Source organism: Bombina bombina, chromosome 1 (assembly GCF_027579735.1).
Source record: "Bombina bombina isolate aBomBom1 chromosome 1, aBomBom1.pri, whole genome shotgun sequence".
Classification (NCBI taxonomy): domain Eukaryota; kingdom Metazoa; phylum Chordata; class Amphibia; order Anura; family Bombinatoridae; genus Bombina; species Bombina bombina.
The window spans coordinates 1,370,258,596-1,370,282,789 of NC_069499.1; the positions used below are offsets into that span (position 1 = coordinate 1,370,258,596).

General features: G+C 40.0%; 1 protein-coding gene across 1 annotated transcript in view; it reads right to left on the reverse strand.

The window, feature by feature from the left end:
- The window catches only part of INTS3 (integrator complex subunit 3), an 883,995-nt gene that overhangs the window by 754,938 nt on the left and 104,863 nt on the right, over positions 1 to 24,194 (reverse strand). The window contains 2 exon segments of the mRNA XM_053719732.1: positions 12,065 to 12,148; positions 13,079 to 13,162. Of these exon segments, the coding sequence (XP_053575707.1) occupies positions 12,065 to 12,148; positions 13,079 to 13,162 (168 nt within the window).

Sequence of the window (24,194 nt, forward strand, 5' to 3'; positions counted from 1 at the left end):
AAACTGGGTAATCCTAGCATTTCCCAGGGCAAACCTGACATTACCCAAGCGGCAGTGGGTAAAACCCGATGCAACATGATAAATCTTCTCAGAGTGCATCGAGTCACTGCATCAAACATATATATTATATACAGTACATACACATATATATATATATATATATATATATATATATATATATATATATATACACATATACACACACACTTTCATGTTACTGCCTAATTTAAAATGGATTTTTATTTAAAAAAATCCTGCAGAAAAAAATTTCATTAAAAAAATCTCATTGCAGAAAGTGAAAAAAGTTCTTCCTCTAGTGTGTGTGCGTATATTTATTTTTTTTAGTAGTTTGGTGTATGCACTCTCACCATCCACCAATAACAGCCAGGGTGCTATAAAGTATTCAAGTATATATTCAGTCAATAAGTACTAACTGGTCTTCAGCCAACTGTGTTAAATAAGTATTTATTAGTCTAAATACTAATAAACACTTATTTAACACAGACTACTGAAGACCAGTGAGTGCTTATTGACTGAATATATATATATATATATATATATATATATATATATATACACACACACATGCTATGCACTATGCATATGCTTGCTGTGTGTTTGATTGCAACACCGAAAAACAAAATTTATGCTTACCTGATAAATTTATTTCTCTTGTGGTGTATCCAGTCCACGGGTTCATCCATTACTTGTGGGATATTCTCCTTCCCAACAGGAAGCTGCAAGAGGACACCCACAGCAGAGCTGTCTATATAGCTCCTCCCCTAACTGCCACCCCCAGTCATTCGACCGAAGACGAGCAAGAAAAAAAGGAGAAACTATAGGGTGCAGTGGTGACTGTTTTTTCAAAAAAACAACAAAAAAAAACACCTGCCTTAAAACGACAGGGCGGGCTGTGGACTGGATACACCACAAGAGAAATAAATTTATCAGGTAAGCATGAATTTTGTTTTCTCTTGTAAAGGTGTATCCAGTCCATGGGTTCATCCATTACTTGTGGGATACTAATACCAAAGCTTTAGGACACGGATGAAAGGAGGGACAAGGCAGGAACTTAAACGGAAGGCACCACAGCCTGAAAGACCTTTTTCCCAAAAATAGCCTCCAAAGAAGCAAAAGTATAAAATTTATAGAATTTAGAAAAGGTATGAAGCTAAGACCAAGTCGCCGACTTACAAATCTGTTCAACAGAGGCCTCATGTTTAAAAGCCCATGTGGAAGCTACTGCTCTAGTAGAATGAGCTGTAATTCTTTCAGGAGGCTGCTGGCCAGCAGTCTCATAAGCTAAGCGTATTATACTTCTTAGCCAAAAAAAAAGAGAAGTTGCCGAAGCCTTTTGGCCTCTCCTCTGTCCAGAGTAGACAACAAACAATGCAGATGTTTGACGAAAATCCTTCGTAGCTTGTAAATAAAACTTTAAAGCACGAACCACATCAAGATTGTGTAATAGACGTTCCTTCTTTGAAGAAGGATTAGGACATAGTGAAGGAACAACAATCTCCTGATTTATATTCTTATTAGATACTACCTTAGGAAGAAACCCAGGTTTGGTACGTAAAACTACCTTATCTGCATGGAAAAATCAGATAAGGGGAATCACATTGTAAAGCAGATAACTCCAAAACTCTTCGAGCCGAGGAGATAGCTACTAAAAACAGAACTTTCCAAGATAAAAGCTTAATATCTATGGAATGCAAAGGTTCAAATGGAACCCCTTGAAGAACTTTAAGAACTAAATTTAAACTCCATGGCGGAGCAACAGGTTTAAACACAGGCTTGATTCTAACTAAAGCCTGACAAAACGCCTGAACGTCTGGAACCTCAGCCAGACGTTTGTGCAAAAGAATAGACAGAGCAGAAATCTGTCCCTTTAAGGAACTAGCTGACAAACCCTTCTCCAATCCTTCTTGGAGAAAAGATAATATCCTAGGAATCCTGACCTTACTCCATGAGTAACCCTTGGATTCACACCAATGAAGATATTTACACCATATCTTAGGATAGATTTTCCTGGTGACAGGCTTTCGAGCCTGAATTAAGGTATCAATGACCGATTCGGAAAAACCAACACTTTGATAGAATCAAGCGTTCAATCTCCAAGCAGTCAGACATAGAGAAATTAGATTTGGATGTTTGAAGGGACCTTGAAGTAGAAGGTCCTGCCTTAGCGGCAGAGTCCATGGTGGAAAGGATGACATGTCCAGCAGATCTGCATACCAAGTCCTGCGTGGCCAAGCAGGGGCTATCAAGATCACCGAAGCTCTCTCCTGCTTGATCTTGGCAATCACACGAGGGAGCAGAGGAAATGGTGGAAACACATAAGCCAGGCTGAAGGACCAGGGCGCTGCTAGAGCATCTATCAGCGCTGCCTTGGGAACCCTGGACCTGGACCCGTAACAAGGAAGCTTGGCGTTCTGGCGAGACGCCATGAGATCCAGTTCTGGTTTGCCCTAAAGTTGGATCAACTGGGCAAATACCTCCGGATGGAGCTCCCACTCCCCCGGATGAAAAGTCTGCCGACTTAGAAAATCCGCCTCCCAGTTCTCTACTCCTGGGATATGGATAGCTGAGAGATGGCAAGAGTGAACCTCTGCCCATAGAATTATCTTTGAAACCTCCAACATTGCCAGGGGGCTCCTTGTTCCCCCCTGATAGTTGATATAGGCTACAGTCGTGATGTTGCCCGACTGAAATCTGATGAACCTGACCGCAGCTAGCTGAGGCCAAGCCTGAAGAGCATTGAAAATCGCTCTTAGTTCCAGAATGTTTATCGGAAGGAGGGCCTCCTCCTGAGTCCACAAACCCTGAGCCTTCAGGGAGTTCCAGACTGCACCCCAGCCCAGAAGGCTGACATCTGTTGTTACTATAGTCCATTCTGGCCTGCGGAAACTCATTCCCTTGGACAGATGGACCCGAGATAGCCACCAGAGAAGAGAATCCCTGGTCTCTTGATCCAGATTTAGTAGAGGGGACAAATCTGTGTAATCCCCATTCCACTGATTGAGCATGTAAAGTTGCAGTGGTCTGAGATGTAGGCGGGCAAAAGGAACAATGTCCATTGCCGCTACCATTAATCCGATTACCTCCATATACTGAGCCACTGACGGACGAGAAATGGAATAAAGAGCACGGCAGGAAGTTAGAAGTTTTGACAACCTGACCTCTGTCAGATAAATCTTCATTTCTACTGAATCTATCAGAGTTCCTAGGAAGGAAACTCTTGTGAGAGGTGAGAGAGAATTCTTTCCTTCGTTCACCTTCCACCCGTGAGACCTTAGGAATGCCAGAACAATGTCCGTATAGGACCTGGCGATTTGAAAAGTTGACGCCTGTATCAGGATGTCGTCTAGGTAAGGGGCTACTGCTATACCTGCCAGAAGGGACCCTAGAACCTTCGTAAAGATTCTTGGTGCCGTGGCTAACCCAAAGGGAAGAGCCACAAACTGGTAATGCCCGTCTAGGCAGGCGAACCTGAGAAACTGATGATGATCCCTGTGTATCGGAATATGTAGATAAGCATCCTTTAAATCCACGGTAGTAATATATTGACCCTCCTGGATCATAGGTAGGATGGTTCGAATAGTCTCCATCTTGAAGGATGGGACCCTGAGAAATTTGTTTAGGATCTTGAGATCCAAGATTGGTTTGAAAGTTCCCTCTTTCTTGGGAACTATAAACAGATTTGAATAGAAGCCCTGCCCCTGTTCCTCCTTTGGAACTGGGTGGATCACTCCCATAACTAGTAGGTCTTGAACGCAATGTAAGAATGCCTCTCTCTTTATCTGGTTTGCAGATAATTGTGAGAGATGAAATCTAGAAGATGTCCCTGGGAAACAATCTCCAGAGCCCAGGGATCCTGGACGTCTCTTGCCCAAGCCTGGGTTAAGAGAGAAAGTCTGCCCCCCACTGGATCCGGTCCCGGATCGGGGGCTACTGCTTCATGCTGTCTTAGAGGCAGCAGCAGGCTTTTTGGCCTGTTTCCCCTTGTTCCAAGCCTGGTTAGGTCTCCAGACTAGCTTGGACTGGGCAAAATTTCCCTCTTGTTTTGTAGAAGAGGAAGATGAAGCTGCGCCACTCTTGAAGTTTAGAAAGTAATGAAAATTAGTCTGTTTGGTCCTTAACTTGTTGGACCTATCCTGGGGAAGGGCGTGGCCTTTTCCTCCAGTAATATCAGAAATGATCTCCTTCAGTCCAGGCCCAAATAGGGTCTGCCCTTTGAAGGGGATATTGAGAAGTTTAGACTTTGAAGTGACATCAGCTGACCAGGATTTAAGCCATACCGCCCTACGTGCCTGAATGGCAAAACCTGAATTTTTAGCCGTTAGCTTGGTTAAATAAAATACGGCGTCAGAAATAAATGAATTGGCTAAATTAAGAGCTTTAAGCCTGTCAAGGATATCATCCAACGGGGTCTCTACCTGTAAAGCCTCCTCCAGAGACTCGAACCAGAAAGCCGCTGCAGCAGTGACTGGGGCAATGCATGCAAGAGGCTGGAGAATAAAATCTTGTTGTATAAAGATTTTCTTAAGGAAACCCTCTAATTTCTTATCCATAGGATCTAGGAAAGCACAACTGTCCTTGACAGGAATAGTTGTACGCTTAGCTAGGGTAGAGACTGCTCCCTCCACCTTAGGGACCGTCTGCCACAAGTCCTGTGTAGCGGCATCTATAGGAAACATTTTCTTAAAAGCAGGAGGGGGAGAGAACGGCACACCTGGTCTATCCCATTCCATAGTAATAATTTCTGAAAACCTCTTAGGGATTGGAAAAACATCAGTGTAAACAGGCACTGCAAAGTATTTGTCCCTTTTACACAATTTCTCTGGGACTACAATGGTGTCACAGTCATCCAGAGTCGCTAAAACCTCCCTGAGCAACACGCGGAGGTGTTCAAGCTTAAATTGAAATGCTGTCATTTCAGAGTCAGACTGAAGTAACGCCTTCCCTGAATCAGAGAAGTCACCCACAGATAGAAGCTCTCCTGCTTCAACTTCTGCACATTGTGAGGGTATATCAGACATAGCTACTAAAGCATCAGAGAGCTCTGTATTTGTTCTAGCCCCAGAGCTGTCTCGCTTTCCTTGTAACCCTGGCAGTTTGGACAATACCTCAGTGAGGGTATGATTCATAACTGCCGCCATGTCTTGTAAAGTAAACGCATTGGACGCGCTAGATGTACTTGGCGTCCCTTGAGCGGGAGTTATAGGTTCTGACACGTGGGGAGAGCTAGATGGCATAACCTCCCTTTTGTCAGTCTCAGAAACCTCAGGTGATAAATCTTTAAAAGCCATAATATGGTCTTTATAACTTATAGAAAGGTCAGTGCATTTGGTACACATTCTAAGAGGGGGTTCCACAATGGCTTCTAAACATAATGAACAAGGAGTTTCCTCTATGTCAGACATGTTTAACAGACTAGTAATGAGACCAGCAAGCTTGGAAAACACTTTAATAAATGTGAAAAAAGCAATAATAAAAACGGTACTGTGCCTTTAAAGGGACAGTAAAGTCAAAAGTAAACTTTCATGATTCAGATAGGGCATGCAATTTTAAACAACTTTCCTATTTACTTTTATCATCAAATTTGCTTTGTTCCCTTAGTGGTATTTTTGAAAAGCTAAACCTAGCTAGGCTCAAACTGATTTCTAAACCGTTGAAAACCGCCTCCTAGCTCAGAGCATTTTGAAAGTTTTTCACAGTTAGGCTGTGCTAGTTCACATGTGGCATATAGATAACATTGTGCTCACTCCCGTGAAGTTATTTAGGAGTCTTCACTGATTGACTACACTGCATGTCTGTCAAAGGCACTTAGATGAGGAGGCTGTCTGCAAAGGCTTAGATACAAGGTAATCACAGAGGTAAAAAGTATATTAATATAACTGTGTTGGTTATGCAAAAACGGGGAATGGGTAATAAAGGGATTATCTATCTTTTTAAATAAGAAAAATTTTGGTGTAGACTGTCCCTTTAAAAGAAAAAAACTACCACATAAATTGCAAAACAGTGAAAAAAAGTAGTAAACTCTACGAAATTTTTACAGTGTGTATAAGGGACTAAAGCAGCATTGCACCCACTTGCAAATGGATGATTAACCCCTCAGGCCCAAAAACGAATTAGAAAAACTTAAAACCTGTTAACAAACCGTCAAACACACTGCCACAGCCCTGCTGTGGCTCCTACCTGCCCTAAAAACGATTTTTGCAGTAACAAAACCCTCTATAGAGGTCCTATAAGCCAGAGGACTCCTTCAGGGAAGCTGGATGTCTCAGACTGAAAACGAAAATAGGCCCCTCCCACCATGCACTCAAAGTCAGAGGGCCTTAAAAAAGTACCCCTAGGAGTAATCTAACAAGCCATGTGGAAATTAGGCCCCAAATAAAGATTTATCACCCTCAGAGAAAAAACGTTTTTATTTATAAATCATGCAAGCGTTTTTACACTAAGTAATATAGGTTTTAACATGAATATTATCCCTTTTTGCAAGCATGATCCCAGTTAAATCACTGTATCAAGCTTACCTTAAATATACCAGGCACTGTCAGCATTTTCTAGACCTTATCATCTCTCTAGAAAAAAATATACTGAACATACCTCAAAGCAGGCAATCTGAAGACCGTCCCCCCAACTGAAGTTTTCTTTCCATACTCTTCAGTTATGTGTGAGAACAGCAATGGACCTTAGTTACAAACCGCTAAGATCATCAAACCTCCAGGCAGAAGTCTTCTTCCAATTTCTGCCTGAGAGTAAAACCAGTACAACGCCGGTACCGTTTAAAAATAACAAACTTTTGATTGAAGGTAAAAACTACACTAAGTCACCACATCTCTCTTGATACTTCCTTTCTTGTCGAGAGCTGCAAGAGAATGACTGGGGGTGGCAGCTAGGGGAGGAGCTATATAGACAGCTCTGCTGTGGGTGTCCTCTTGCAGCTTTCTGTTGGGAAGGAGAATATCCCACAAGTAATGGATGAACCCGTGGACTGGATACACCTTTACAAGAGAAATAAAGGTATGAACTGTTTTACACTATCCTGTGTCATGTGCGTGTAAAGTGCCGAGTTTCAGTGGACATTACAATTGGTCTGGGAATTGTACACAAGGGAATTCTTTTGTGTATATATATATATATATATAATATATATTTATATATATATATTTATATATATATATATATATATATATATATATTCATTCAGTCAATAAGCACTCACTGGTCTTCAGCCGTCTGTGTTAAATAAGTATTTATTAGTCTAAATACTGAAGACCAGTGAGTGTTTATTGACTGAATATATATATATATATATATATATATATATATATATACATATACACACACACACATATAAATATATATATATATATATATATATATATATATACACATACACACACGGTACACAGTGATTCACACATTTTCACTATCTTTTGCCACCCCCGGCAGAGGCAAAAAATTGTGTAGATGGGGGAATTATATTACATTGGGCTTTACCCGCAGCTGCTTGTGTAATCTCAGGTTTACCCGGATTTCTGACACACACACACACACACACACACACATATATATATATATATATATATATGTATATATATACACACATATACACACACACAGTATATATAGACCAATGCTTTCCATAAGCTCATACTATAAGCAATACATTGGGTTCATGTAACTCTATAAATATCTAACCTCTGCTTCATGACACTGAGAAACTTACAATTTTATGCTACTTTCCCATAATAAAGTTAATGTTTATTTTTTTATTGGAAACATAGATTCCAGATAAGAAAACATAATCGTAGCTAGCCTAATACATATGTCAGGTTTCCTGAATTCCTTTTCTTGTTCCCACTACTTCCTTTTGTAAACCACTCTAATGTATAATGCTCTTTCTATAAAATTATTACTTTGGCAAATTACCTCTGAATCTAAAAACCATCCAGCTTCATATTAAGATTCCTTGTTCAAGAAATCAGTGTTTTCTAAAGTACATATTTAACGGGTACACCACCTGGCTGATTTTACTGATGTATCGGCTAAAACGTATGCCAATATGTAGCTAAAATTAACCAATTTATTTTTTCAGTTTTTCCACAAATCATCAATAACTCAATTTATGTTAAATGATGCATTTAATGAGTTGCTTGGACTACTTAAAGAAACATGAAATGCTAACTTTCTATGTTACTGCTTATATCAAATTTGCTTCATTCTATTGGTATCCTTTATTAAAGGAGCTGCAATCCACTACTGGGAGTTAGCTGAACACACCAGGTGAGCCAATGACAAGAGGCATATACAGTATATGCAGCCACCATTTATAAACTTCCTCCCAGTAATGCATTGCTGCTCCTGAACCTATGTATGCTTTTCAACAAATGACACCAAAATTACAAAGCAATTTGACTACTTGAAGTAAATTAGAAATTGTTTAAAATTGTATGCTCTCTCTGAATCATAAAATAAACATTTTGAGTTTCCTATCCCTTTAAAGGGTTAATAAGGTCACAATTGAAATATGCATAGGTGCTTCTTGATTAAGTTAATTTATTGTTTCGGCAGCTTACAAATATATGCTGTGAGTGCCCGTGGACCAGCATGCAAACGCCCCACCTTTTCAGAATCAGCAGTGGTTTGTATCACACAAAATGAAGTCTTCACTGACACAATACACACCACCGCCAGCGCTGAGTAGGCACAGTCTTTCAATTGTGATGCTCTAGTAACAAGTAGCATATGTGTGTATGCCACCGAAACATTAATAACTTATACTCGGAAAAAAAAATATTGCTAATGAAAGTATATTGCAAAGATTCTTCTATTTAAAATTGAAATGCACCATTCACATTTCAATTTTGATCTATACCATTAAGTAACATTTATAAAATAAAATTATACTAAATGCTAATAATACTGCCCCCACCGTAGCACAAAACACCTTTTCTATGGAGATCACTGAATTATCTTTAGATTCTAAGAAGTAATTTCCTAAATATTTCAATGCTTTCTTTATACAGTCCCCTTTCTGTTTTCTACTACAACTTTGAGGTAATACAATCTTTTATATATTAATATAGACATTTTGTTAGCTTTGAGGCTTGTCTCTGTCAACCAATAAAATGAAGTAATTTACTACATAGCATTTTAAATATCTAACACTATCTAAAAAATGAACTTTTCTCAAGCATATTTATGGTGATTTTTCTTTTATTTTTTTGGTCCGATAGCCTGCAAGTGTTTTTCTACGCCAGCCCGTAGGACACACCATTGAGCCAGATTGTCATGGTATCTGAGTAGAACGCAGGTGAATTGATCAGCTTATGAGTGAAAGCAGGTCAGTAACCATGGGTACTCATCAGCTGATTATTTCACCTGTGCTATAGTTCAGTTATCATTAAAACTTGCCCCGCTAGTGTGCCCTGAGGATATACTGTAACTGGTTTAGGTATCCTTGCCAGCTTAATGAAGCAAACCAGAAACTCACCACATCATGAGAAGTTCTCTGTTGTGCTTCCTGTGCTAAAGCTGCCTTGTTATTTACAGCACTGGCATAGGTAAAAATGGTGATTAAAGCATATTTAAATGCAAAAAGCAAGATATTGTAAATCTCATTTGTATGTCTTTTCCCAGAATTTGAAGGGAAATATTGAATGTTGCAGATTTCTGTGGGAAAATGCCTTTCTTCATTTGTCTAAATAAGTAATGACTTCTTTTACTCAGTGATATGCAGATAAATATTTTGCCTTTCATTTAATATTAATAGTGATATAGATCAGATTCTACTAGTTGTTAAATCTCAGAACATTTCTTTATATCCTCAACATTTTTTCTTAATCAGTTTTGCAGTAATATGGCTCATAAATCTAGTAATAGTCCAGCTTGACCACTTGATTTTGAGAGACTATAATCTCTCCCAAGCATGATGACCAATGCCTTTCTTTTGTATATACTGTCAACTATTAGATAGATGGAGAATGCAGCAGATTAATTAAAGGCTAATAATACTGCCTCACATTCCACTTTTAGCTTCAGAGCAAAACCTCTTGTTCTGGCAAATCTCCCTCCCCAAAACGTTTCCTTCCTGTTCTATATCTGGCATTTAATCCAATTGTTCTGTGCGTAGAACTTTGCAGGATGTTCTAAAAAGCTGACAATCTAAATTGTCTTTAAGCATGACCCATGGGGATGGCAGGGTGGAAGCGCATCACATTTTTGCACAGTGCAGCCTTCAGCATCAGTGTGCTTAACTTAGTGTGAAATGCTGCTTTAATTGTAATTACCCTCAAAAATGCCAACTGCAGAGTATGAAAACAAAAGCCTAGCAAAGGTCGCGCCCTCTCCCAGGGTGAGCATGTTTGCTTAAAGTTTCCCGAAATATCGGAGGGCACCTCCCCTGTCCGCTTAACTTCCAATGTTAGAATAATAAGCCAGCATATGGATGGGGGAAGGGGCAGAGCTGGAAGACAATTGTCACTGGTTCTCTACATAGTAATATCCTGCAGTGAAAGGGTAAACTGTCAAGTCAGAGTACATTGTGGTGGCAGGACTGTATGTTAAAACAAGGGATGAGGAACATGTCATTCTGTTCTCTGGTAACTATGACAGGCATTGCTTCAGGAAGCCACCTCAAACATAAAGTCACTCCGTGCATACCTGAGCATCGATGCATTCAGCCACACAAAAGAACAACTGGGACTGGAGGCTAATAAAGCAGAAGAAACGTAGCAGCAGATTGCCCCAACATTAAGACAGTCGTTTTTGTTGCATTTTACTATGTATTACAGTTTTCTGTATGTTGGCTATTACTGTAATGAGAACATATTTTTTTTATTTGTCTGAAGCATGTCATTATCTACAAATAGAACTGTGAGAATTTTGCTTACCAGCCAGTAAGCAATCAGTCCTTAGGGTTCAGTTGTAGACAGACATGCTTTTTGTGTTACCTAAGCTTTAACATAAAAGCATTGTATTGTAGAAAACGGGTTCATTTTAAATCATGCATAAAAAATCTTATTGTAGAGATTGTTAGATAATGCACTTTATATACATAAAAGTTTTTTTTTTTATATATTTATTGTTATTCAGTTTTTTACATACACACACACACACATATATATATATATATATATATATATATATATATAATTTTATTTTTTTAAGTTTATAGTTTATCAAACTGGAGACTTCATTACAACCAGAGAGTAAAATATACTTCAGTATGAGTTGGTGTTTCTGTCTGTAGCTGCTCCAACCACATCATGTTTCTCAGATCTAACCTTAGGACGCCTTTAGATATAGCCTTAAACTTTGCACAGTATATGGTGCGACTATGTGCTTGGACAGCTAGCATGCAATCAAGTTAGCTCTGTACCAAACTTATGAACATAACGGAAATCCTTTGAAGGAAGGAGATTCAAATGTGGATTTGTGAACTTTGCGAAACCATTGTACCAGCTTATATGTAACTCTTTATCACCTTTTCCAACAGAGTATGTCATCCCAGATGCACGTTGGCTGTCAAACTACATAGGAGTGCCAGGCTGTGGAGTAACTGACCAATACTTCAGTTATATATCAGCCATTTTATTTGGCCAATCATATTTAAGAATTAAAAAGTAAATATATAAGAATGCTTCTAAACGCAAGATGCTATTTCCGCATACTTAACTGATGTACAACAGTGATGTCCAACAACTTGATATTTACAAGCAACACCCCCTTGCGCTCTTATACTTTAATCTTTGTGTAATGTATTCATAATGCCAACTGTATCAAGACTCTAGTGAAAAACACAATTCTAGGGCTCAGATTTTTTGGGACTGAATATTGCTTTTCATGGCATAAAAACAAGCAAAATGAAGTGGTACATTTCCATGATTATGGAGTTGAGAGCAATGAAAACAGTCTGCAAAAAATACTGGATTAATTATACAATCATTAGCTAGACTCAGCCCACTGTAGGGTCTATTAACCAGTGTGCCCAGTACTACGTCAGGTGTCGTTCACATGCAAAATGTCAGCTTGCATGCAGTTTATGTAAACCCACCTTCTGTGCTTGAGCAGGCTCTGAAAGGATCTGTGTGAATAGTCCAAGACAAACCTCCTCATGTTGAGTGGCCCCTTTACACACCTAAACAAGAAACAAACATTGTTTACTCCTACTACTCTACATCTGACTCACTAGACTTTCTCAAAATAGAATCCCAAAAAGACCAGATTGGTCTGTCCTACTCCATAATCCTGACTGTTCATTCCTACATTAAACTTTTCTGCCCACAATCAAATCAGTCCATCAGGTCCAATATAGAGAAGACCTATTTACTGCTTCTCATCCTGCTCTCCCAATCAGACCAACCTAGACATGACCTGTTATTAAAATAAATTAACTAGCTCCACAGGCATGGCCTTCACTTGGGTGGAAAAGTGTTGAGCCTATATACACTACGCTATCTATGTGTTCATTCCCTTTTCAAAAAAGATAATCAGATGGGAAAAGGGGATTTTGTTTAAAAAAACAAAAAACTTCCCAATCCAAAAAAGAGCATTTTATTTTTACACTTCCTTTTATATCTAGTAGATAAGTTAAAGGGACAGTAAAGTATCCATTGTTGAAAAACACACATAGGTGGGCTAAGGAGTATCAATGCGCTACTGGGAGCTAGCTGCTGATTGTAGGCTGTACACATATGGCTCTTGTCTCTTTTGATGTGTTCTGATAGCTTCAAGTACTACATTGCTGCTCATTCAACAAAGGATACAAAAAGAATTAAACTAATTTGATAACAGAAGTAAATTGGAAAGTTGTTTAAAATATCATTACTTGAATAATAAAAGAAAATGTTTTGGTTTTAGGTCATGTTAATGCAATACTTTCTTAGTCTTGCCCACCCCCCACCTTCTTATAAAAACACTTGTGTGTCTCGGAACTATGCATCTCTCTCTCAGTACTTTATTAAATCTACAGCCTTTATATATTTAAATCCCCTTTCTCCCATAAGCACTGAAAGTGTTAAATGGCGATCTTCGATCTATATACTGTAGCTGTTGTAAAAATACTTACGTATGCATTGAGAGCATCATTTGCCTCTCGTTCGGACAGTCCATTTACCATGGAGTTGACAAGACCCATACATCTCTCCAACCTCTGAAACGAGAGCACAGGAAGCAAATTAAGCAAGCACAGTGTATTGATACCTGTCAAAGGGCTTTACACCTGACTGCTCTGCCTGTATTATTGCAATGTATTTAACCATTTACTAAAACATATAGTGATATCTATATTTCGACAATCAGTAGACAGATACCCAGTGCTATAATTTGCTATGCAGTAGAATAAGGGATGTTGATATTGTGTACAGCTACACGCAAATTGCGACCTTGCATGCAGTTTTAAGGTATGGCTAACATACATGTATGATACCTATATTTTGTGTACAGCAAATATGTAGTGCTAATATTTTTAGTGTAGAGCTGCAGACGGCCTACGGCAAATGTAACACAGGGAAAGGAGTTTATTAGGCGTTAATATTATGGAGTGCAGTCAACTGTTGTGTGTTGCAGACCGTGGAATATTGATATTTTGATGCTACAATGAGGCAATACTGACTGTGTAGTGTACACAGGACTGGGATATATTTTGTTTTTATAGTTTACCTAAAGTGATAGGATATTTCAAAATTTGCATGATTCAGATAGAGCATGTAATTTTATAGCACTTTTAAATTCACTTTTATTTTCAAATGTGCTTTGTTCTATTTGTATCCCTTGTTGAAAAAGAAAACACACTGGTGGGAGCTAGCTGCTGATTGCACACATTTGTCTCATGATTTTCTAACTAGATGTATTCAGCTGACAGGTGTGCCATGCTGTTCCTTCAGGAAAATAAAATAATTAAGCAAATTTGATAATAGAAGTAAATTGAAAAATTTAAAATTGTATGTTCTAACGATATCATGAAAGAAAATGTTGGGGTTTTCCGTCCCTTTAAAGACACGCTATGAATGAAAGCAGAGGAGTTAAACCTGTATATGAAATTTCTTCGCTGAACTAGAATAGTGTGTGCGTTTATATGGAAATATAGATATATAGATAGAAGTGATCAGTGCTGTTGCTCGGCTGGAGCATTTCTGTGACTGACACGATAAGGAAGCTTAGATCACAGCCTCATGCGATTTAGATATTTTGCACTGCCTTATATCGCAATTAATTGCATCATGCAATTAATTGCACAGTCCTAAAAAAAAAAAAAAAATATATATATATATACATACACACACACACACACACACACACACACACATATATATATTCAGTCAATAAGTGCTCACTGGTCTTCAGCCGTCTGTGTTTAGACTAAAAATACTTATTTAACACAGATGGCTGAAGACCAGTGAGTGCTTCTAAACGCAAGATGCAATTTCCGCATACTTAAAGGAACAGTCAAGTATAAATTAAACTTTCATTATTCAGATAGGACTTTTAATTTTAATTGACTTTCCAATTTACTTTTATCATCAAATTTGCTTTTTTCTCTTGGTATTCTTAGTTTAAACTAAACATAGGTAGGCTCATATGCTAATTTCTAATCCTTTGAGGGCTGCCTCTTATCACATACTTTTAAATCTCTTTTCAACACAAAGAGACAGAAAGTACACGTGGGCTATATAGATAACACTGTGTTCAGGCACAGAAAGTTATTTAAGATCTAGCACAATACAATGCTAAATTTAAGACAATAGATAATAAACAGTCACAGTCATGTGATCAGGGGGCTGGAAGAAGGTTCCTAGATACAAGGTAATCACAAAGGTAAAAAGTACATTAATATAACTGTGTTGGTTGTGCAAAACTGGGGAATGAGTAATAAAAGCATTATCTATCTTTTAAAACAATAACAATTCTATGGTTGACTGTCCCTTTAACTGATGTACAACAGTGATGTCAAACAACTTGATATTTACAAGCAACACCCCCCTTGCACTCTTACACTTTAATCTTTGTGTAATGTATGGAGTCTATTCATAATGCCAACTGTATCAAGACTCTAGTGAAAAACACAATTCTAGTGCTCAGATTTTTTGGGACTGAATATTGCTTTCCATGGCATAAAAACAAGCAAAATGAAGTGGTACATTTCCATGATTATGGAGTTGAGAGCAATGAAAACAGTCTGCAAAAAATACTGGATTAATTGTACAATCACTAGCTAGACTCACTGTAGGGTCTATTAACCAGTGTGACGTCAGGTGTCCATCACATGCAAAATGGCACCCTGGCTGTTATTGGTGGATGGTGAGAGTGCATACTATTTATTATTATTAATATTGGTTATTTGTAGAGCGCCAACAGATTCCGCAGCGCTATAAACAAATGCGGAGTACAAAAAAACAGTTATAGGGATCAAATGGGTAGAGGGCCCTGCCAAGAGTTGCACTGTTGTAGTCAGCTCTTAAGAAGGTGATCAACAAACAACTGGACTCTTAGGCTTACATGCTAAGGGGGTTCAGGGGATAGAAATGGAGGAGAGGAACTGGTATAAAGAAAGGTTAGTGTAGGTTGTATGCATCCCTGAACAGTAGAGTCTTTAGGTAGCACTTGAAGCTTTTAAAACTAGAAGAGAGTCTTGTGGAGCGAGGGAGAGAGTTCCACAAGATGGGAGCCAGTCTGGAGAAGTCCTGTAAACGGGAGTGTGATGAGGTGACAAGAGAGGAGGTGAGTAGGAGGTCGTGAGCAGAGGGAAGGGGACGGGAGGGAGAGTATCTGGAGACAAGGTCTGAGATATAGGGGGAGCAGTGCAGTTGAGGGCTTTGTATGTCAGAATGAGAATTTTGTGCTTGATCCTAGAGGCAAGAGGAAGCCAGTGAAGGGATTGGCAGAGAGGTGCAGCAGATGAGGAGCGACGTGTAAGGAAGATGAGTCTGGCAGAGGCATTCATTATGGATTGTAAAGGAGCTAGGCGGCAGGTGGGGAGACGAGAGAAGACAGAGTTGCAGTAATCGAGGCGGGAGAGAATGAGAGAGTGGATTAAAATCTTAGTTGTGTCTTGTGTAAGGAAGTGTCTAATTTTAGAGATGTTTTTAAGGTGGAAGCGGCAGGCTTTAGCCAATGACTGAATGTGAGGAGTGAAAGAAAGATCTGAGTCAAATGTGACCCCGAGACATCGGGCATGCGGGGTAGGGGTAATGATGGAGTTGTCGACAGTTATAGAGAGATTGGGGGTGGAGAGTTTAGAAGAAGGGGGGAAAATAAGGAGCTCAGTTTTGGAGAGATTTAGCTTGAGGTAGTGAGAGGACATCCAGTTGGAGATGTGAGAAAGACAGTTAGTGACACGGGTTTGCAAGGAAGGAGAAAGATCTGGTGCAGAGAAGTAGATTTGGGTGTCATCGGCATACAAATGATATTGTAAACCGTGGGACTTTATTAGGGAACCTAGTGATGACGTGTAGATTGAGAAGAGAAGGGGGTCCGAGGACAGAGCCTTGCGGTACTCCGACAGAAAGTGGTGACAGGGCAGAGGAGGCCCCAGAGAAGGCTACACTAAAGGTACGGTTTGACAGGTAGGAAGAGAGCCACGAGAGGGCTGTGTCACATATGCCGAAGGATTGGAGGGTTTGGAGCAAAAGAGGGTGGTCAACAGTGTCAAAGGCTGCGGACAGATCAAGGAGGATAAGCAGAGAGAAGTGGCCTTTTGTTTTTGCTGTAAGTAGGTCATTGGTATACACCAAAGTAGGCATACACAAAACTACTAAAATATATATATATATATATATATATATATATATATATATATATAAATAAAAACGGTGGACGACCTACGGACGAGGATGGCCAACCACCAGTCAGCAATACAGACTGCCATTAAAAAAAAGATTCTCTGACCAGCCGGTAGCCAGGCATTTTTTAGAAGCGGGCCACAAGGTATCTGACCTGAAGTACATCATCATCGACCATGTCCCCCCTCTTTCTAGGGGAGGGGATAGGGACAAAATCCTCCTCCAAAGAGAATCGAGGTGGATCTTCGACCTGGGGACAATGACACCCAGGGGACTTAATGTACACTTGGACTGGCATTGTTGCCTATAAAGGCTAGTAAATTGCCAACCAATTATGAAACATACGGTTGCTCCTTAATATGCATGAAACTTGGTGTTTACAGATTTTTGCAAGATTTTTTTGTAAGCATTTTTGTAACATTCTTGTAACACTTTTATTGCAACTTGGTATGTTTAGAATATAGCTTCCACCACAAGCCACATGATTCAGGTACTATGTTGCCAGGCATTGGCATTGTTGCCTATAAAGGCTAGTAAATTGCCAACCAATTATGAAACATACGGTTGCTCCTTAATATGCATGCAACTTGGTGTTTACAGATTTTTGCAAGATTTTTTGTAAGCATTTTTGTAACATTCTTGTAACACTTTTATTGCAGCTTGGTATGTTTAGAATATAGCTTCCACCACAAGCCACATGATTCAGGGACTATGTTGCCAGTGACACGTACATACATAATTGACTGTGATATTTAGTTTTATTACCTATTTCACACCTTATGTGCTTTTCATGTAAGGCCAGTATCTTTGTACTGGATATTTATTATGTATATTCTTTATACAGAATATTTGTCTGATGTATGGGTTAGCATAACACTACTCCTTACTTTGCATGCAACTTTGTGTTTACGTGGGTATTGTATTTTGTTTTATGTATGCGGTTCGCTTTTTTCTTGTATTCATTAACAAAGATATTGTAAAATTGTGGATCATACTGCCCATAACTTTCAGCCCCTTTAAATGAGTTGACTGCCTTTATTCACATATTTGCTCACAGTATATGTCTATACTTAATACTCAATAATGGTTCGTCTTACATTATGTAAATAACCTGTGTGCATTTAATTGTCTAGTAGCCAACTGATTACTAATTGAACTTGCATTGTATTTTGTATTTAGTAAGTAGCACGCCTGTTAATTAATAAGACACACCCTCTATCCTATGTTAATAGATTCTGCATTATGTCTTTAACGTGGCCCAAGTTAATACGTAGCAGCTGTGTTTCTGTTTTTATTACACCAGCTGTTTGCGGTTGGCGTCCGGTTCCCACGGCAACGTTGTCACGTGACTCCAGTCACGGTCGTGATCAGCTGACGGGTGTTAGATGATTAGTATGGGTATATAGGGGGTAAGTACTTGTCTGTTTTTGTATGCCTATTTTAAAAACGGGGGCAACCCCGAAACGTCAATAAAGACTTTGTTCTTAACTACAAGACCCTGTGATTGACTCCCTTACTTTGCTGATTTGTATTACACTTGGAGTGCACCCAGGGCGCCACAGGCCGGTTTTGGGCCTTTACAGTTTGCCAGGAGTGCTTCTACCATCCTCCTTTGCTATATAAATATATATATATAATATATAATATATATATATAATAACATATATAACGATCGTCTGGGGTTGCTGTGTTCCTTGTTCAGAGAGGAATTGCCTGGTATTTCGGCGCTGGACTGACCGTAATAGGCGGTACCAGACTGATATACTACAGGAAAGTTCTACTCTGTGAAAAGCATTGCTGGGCTAAAAGAAGTTGCACCCAGGTGGTAAATCGCCATAGAACAGGCTAACAATGGTATTGAGCTGGTTGTTCGTTCCTGTGAGTGCATTTCTCTCTGTGTATGTGTGTATATATATATATATTTTTATTTGTATTTTTTTTTTAATGGAAAATTTTTCTGCAGGATATTTTTAAATAGGCAGTAACATGAAAGCACTAGTTCAGTTGCAATGTGTTGAATAACTGGAGAACAAAGCAATTGTAAAAGTTTTATAATATATTGCAGCAGTTAAAAATTGGATTGCAAATTAGCTGCGGACAAAAAAAAATTAATTGTAAAATTTCTCTTGAATAAATTTGTTTCCTTTTCTCTTGATCTAACATAGAAATGTAGTAATAAAAAAGGTGCATTGCACATAAGAATGTGACTGGGAAGAATTAAGGAGATGAGAACCAGTCAACACTGCAGAGCCAGTCAACACTGCATATTTGACTTTTCACTTCAAACAGCACTTTGCTGTGGATGCGCTGTGTTAAGGAAAACTTACAGAGTGCTGCCAGAGCATAGCTCTTTTTGAAGAGAACAGCCTGATGTGGAGCAGCGCTGCAAATTTAAAGCAGTAACAGTTCCTGCATATGTCCTGTTCTTTCTGCAGACATGCTGCATTTTCTGTGATGACATCTCAGATCACTGCATGTTCTGCCTTGGGGAACACTATATGACTAAAAGTATAAGGATACTTCTAGTTCAGGTGTTTTAGCCTCACCCATTGCTAGCAGTTGCATAAAATCCAGCACACAACCATTAAATCTCTATAAACAGACATTGGCAGAACAATGAGTTGTACTGCAGAGCCAGCTTTGCCTCAAGTCAGTTAGTGAAATTTCTGCCCCAGACAAGAAGTGGTAAACCACGCAAGTTCACAAAGAGTAGCTGTGGAGTACTGTTGAGTTGCATCACTTACTAAAGAGTTCCAAACTGCCTCTGGAAGCAACACCAGGACAAGAGGGAGACCTCATGAAATGGGTTTCCATAGCCAAGCGCCTGTACACAAACACCACATCAAAATGTGCAAACCAAGCGTCGGCTGAAGTGGTGTAAATGCAAGCCACCACTGAACTTTGGAGAAGTGGAATCATGTTCTCTGGAATGATGAATCTGCTTCACGATTTGGCAGTCTGATTGAAGCATCTAGGTGTGGCAGATGCCAGGAAAAATCTACTAGAAAGCATAGTGTCTACTGTTAATTTTAGTGGACAAGGGACAATGGACTGGAACAAAATTTATGCTTACCTGATAAATGTATTTCTTTCTTGACACAGTGAGTCCACAGGATCATCAATTACTGTGGGGAATACCACTCCTGGCCCGCAGTAGGCGGCAAAGAGTACCACAGCAAAGTTGTTAAAGGGACAGTCTAGGCCAAAATAAACTTTCATGATTCAGATAGAGCATGTAATTTTAAACAATTTTCCAATTTACTTTTATCACCAATTTTGCTTTGTTCTCTTGGTATTCTTAGTTGAAAGCTTAACCTAGGAGGTTCATATGCTAATTTCTTAGACCTTGAAGCCCACCTCTTTAAGATTGCATTTTAACAGTTTTTCACCACTAGAGGGTGTTAGTTCACATATTTCATATAGATAACACTGTGCTCGTGCACGAAAAGTTATCTGGGAGCAGGCACTGATTGGCTAGACTGCAAGTCTGTCAAAAGAACTGAAAAAAGGGGCAGTTTGCAGAGGCTTAGATACAAGATAATCACAGAGGTCAAAAGTATATTATTATAACTGTGTTGGTTATGCAAAACTGGGAAATGGGTAATAAAGGGATTATCTATCTTTTAAAACAATAAAAATTCTGGTGTAGACTGTCCCTTTAAGTATCGCTTCCCTTCCCACAAACCCCAGTGATTCGACCCAAGGAAAGGAGAGAAAGGAAATAACACAAGGTGCAGAGGTGCCTGAGGTTTATATAACAAAAACTGTCTGAAAAACAGGGAGGGTCGTGGACTCACTGTGTCAAGAAATAAATAAATTCATCAGGTAAGCATAAATTTTGTTTTCTTTCTAATGACACAGTGAGTCCACGAGATCATCAATTTCTGTTGGGACACAGATAATAAGGGAGGGACAAGAGAGGTAAACTCAACCGAAGGCACCACTGCTTGCAACACCCTTCTCCCAAAAGCAGCCTCAGCCGAGGCAAAACTATCAAATTTATAGAATTTAGAAAAAGTGTGCAAAGAAGACCAAGTCGCAGCCTTACAGATCTGTTCTACAGAGGCTTCATTCTTGAAGGCCCAAGAAGAAGACACCGCCCTGGTGGAATGAGCTGTAATCCTCTCAGGAGGCTGCTGTCCAGCAATCTAATTTTGTCAATATCCCCACAATATAAGGTTTTTCTTTTAAGACAACAGTTGTAAGGACATAGTGTTCTGTTCTAGCTTTCTATAGCTATGTCAAACGAATAATACTTCTCAACCAGAGAAGTGGCAGTAGCTTTCTGACCCTTACGTTTCCCAGAATAGCATACAAACAAGGCAGAAGACTGACGAAAGTCCTTTGTAGCCTGCAAATAAAACTTAAGAGCAGGCACAACGTCTAAGTTGTGTAATAAAGGTTCTTTATGAGAAGGATTAATATTTCTGTCCGAAACAACCTTAGGAAGAAAACCAAACTTGGTACGAAGAACTGCCTTATCTGCATGAAATATGAGATCAGGAGAATCGCACTGTAAAGCTGAGAGTTCAGAAACTCTCTGAGCAGAAGAGATAGCAGTAAGAAACAAAACCTTCCAAAATAATAACAATATCTATGGAATGCATAGGCTCAAACGGAGCCTGTTGTAAAACTTTAAGAACAAGGTTAAGACGCCAAGGTGGAGCAACTGATTTAAACACAGGTGTGATTCTGACCAGGGCCTAACAAAAGGATTATACATCCGGCATGACTGCCAGACACTTGTGTAGCAGAATGGAAAGAGCAGAAATCTGACCCTTGAGGGTACTGACAGATAACCCATTTTCAAGGCCTTCCAGGAGAAAAGATAAAATCCTTGGGATCCTGAACTTACTCCAAGAATATCTTTTAGACTCACACCAATAAAGATATTTTATGATAAATCCTTCTAGTAACAGGCTTACAAGCATGAACCATGGTCTCAATAACCGATTCGGAAAATCCAAGCGTTCAATCTCCCAGCAGTCAGCTTCAGAGAAAAGAGATTTGGATGAAGGAAGAGCCCCTGAAGCAGAAGGTCCTTCCTGAGAGGTAGTCTCCACGGAGGTAGGAACAACATTTCTACTTGATCTGCATACCAGATCCTACGAGGCCACGCAGGAGCTATTAGAATCACTGATGCTCTCTCCTGCTTGATCCGAGCAATGACTCGCGGAAGGAGAGCAAACTGAGGAAACAGATATGCCAACCTGAAGTTCCAAGGAACTGCCAGAGCATCTATCAGAAAGGCTTGAGGGTCTCTCGACCTCGAACGGTACTTTGGGAGCTTGGTGTTCTGACGAGGCGCCATCAGATCCAATTCTGGTAACCCCAATTTGGTCGTTAACCTGCAGAACACTTCCGGATGGAAAGTCTGTCTGCTCAGAAAATCGGCTTCCCAATTGTCCACTCCTGGAAAGTGGATGGCAGATAGACAGCAATTGTGAGCCTCCATTCACTGGATGATCCGTGCCACCTCCTTCATGGCTAAGGAACTCAGAATTCCCCTTGGTGGTTGATGTAGGCCACTGAGGTTATGTTGTCCGTCTGGAATTTGATAAACCGGGCAAGGGTCAGCTGAGTCCAAGCCATAAAGGCATTAAAGATCGCTCAACTCCAGAATGTTTATGGGGAGAGCAGATTCCTCCTCAGACCAAAGTCCCTGCCCCTTCAACGAGTTCCAGACTGCACCCCAACCTAACAGGCTGGCATCCGTGGTCACAATTACTCAAGAGGGTCTCTGAAAACACGTCCCCTGGGACAGATGTTCTTGTGACAGCCACAGCGGTAGGGAGTCCTTTGTTGATTGATCCAGAACTATTCTCTGAGATAGATCTGTATAATCCCTGTTCCACTGAACGAGCATGCACAGCTGCAGAGGCCTCAAATGGAACCAAGCAAACTGAACTATGTCCATGGAAGCCACCATCAGCCCGATTACCTCCATGCATTGGCCCACTAATGGTCACGCTGCTGACTGTAGGGACAGGCAAGCGGATAGAATCTTGGCTCTTCTGACCTTCATCAGAAAAATCCACATAGCTAGAGAATCTATAATGGTTCCTAAGGTCACACTTGTAGATGGAATCAGTGAGCTTTTCCCCAGATTGATCTTACAACCATGGGAACGAAGGAACACCAACAAAGTCTTTGTATAAGATTCTGCTAGTTGAAAGGATGGCGCCTGAACCAGAATGTCATCCAGATAAGGCGCCACTGCAATTCCTCGAGACCGAATTACTGCCAATAGAGCTCCCAGTACCTTTGAGAAAATTCTGGGAGCTGTGGCAAGGCCGAATGGAAGTGCTACAAATTGTTTGTCTAGATAAGCAACCCTCAGAAATTGGTGATGAACCCTGTGAATAGGAATGTGCAGGTTCGCATCCTTCAGATCTATGGTAGTCATGAATTGACCCTCTTGAATCAGGGGAAGAATGGAGCGGATAGTCTCCATCTTGAAGGACGGTACTCTGAGGATCTTGTTTAGTAACTTTAGATCTATAATGGGCCTGAAAGTTCCCTCTTTTTTGGGAATCATAAACAGGTTTGAGTATAAACCGAGACCATGTTCCTGACTTGGTACAGGCACTAACACTCCCAAGAGGGAAAGGTCCTGCACACATTTCAAGAACGCCTCTCTTTTTATCTGGTCTACAGATAATCTTGAGAGGTAGAACCTGCCTCTGGGAGGAAGTTTTGAACTCTAACTTGTACCCCTGAGAAACAATGTCCACCACCCACGGGTCTGGGACGTCTCGCTCCCAAGCCTGCGCAAACAGAGATAACCTGCCCCCCACTTGATCTGATCCCGGATAGGGGACAATCCCTTCATGCTGACAGATTCAGCTGTGGGTATCTTGGATTGCTTCCCCTTGTTCCAAGACCGACTAGGCTTCCAAGAGGGCTTGGATTGTTCCTGTTTGGTAGAGGCAGGGGAACACTTACCTCTGAAGTTACGAAAGGAACGAAAATTAGTCTGTCGTCCCCTCATCCTGTTCTTCTTGTCTTGGGGCAGAAAAGAGCCCATACCTCCCGTAATATTGGAGATAATTTCTGCCAATGCTGGCCCGAACAAGGTCTTTTCCTTGTAAGGAATAGCCAAAAGTTTAGATTTAGAAGAAACATCAGCAGACCAAGATTTAAGCCAAAGCGCTCTACGCGCCAACATAGCCAAGCCAGATATTTTGGCTTCCAGCTTAATGACCTGCAAGGAAGTGTCAGTGATAAAGGAAATGGCTAACTTTAGAGCTTTTATCCTGTCCTGAATCTCCTCCAAAGGGGTTTTAGCTTGCAAGGACTCCGACAAAGCGTCAAACCAATAGGCTGCCACACTGGTTACTGCAATGCACACTGCCGGCCGTCATTGTAACCCTTGATGAGTATACATCTTCTTTAAAAGAGCCT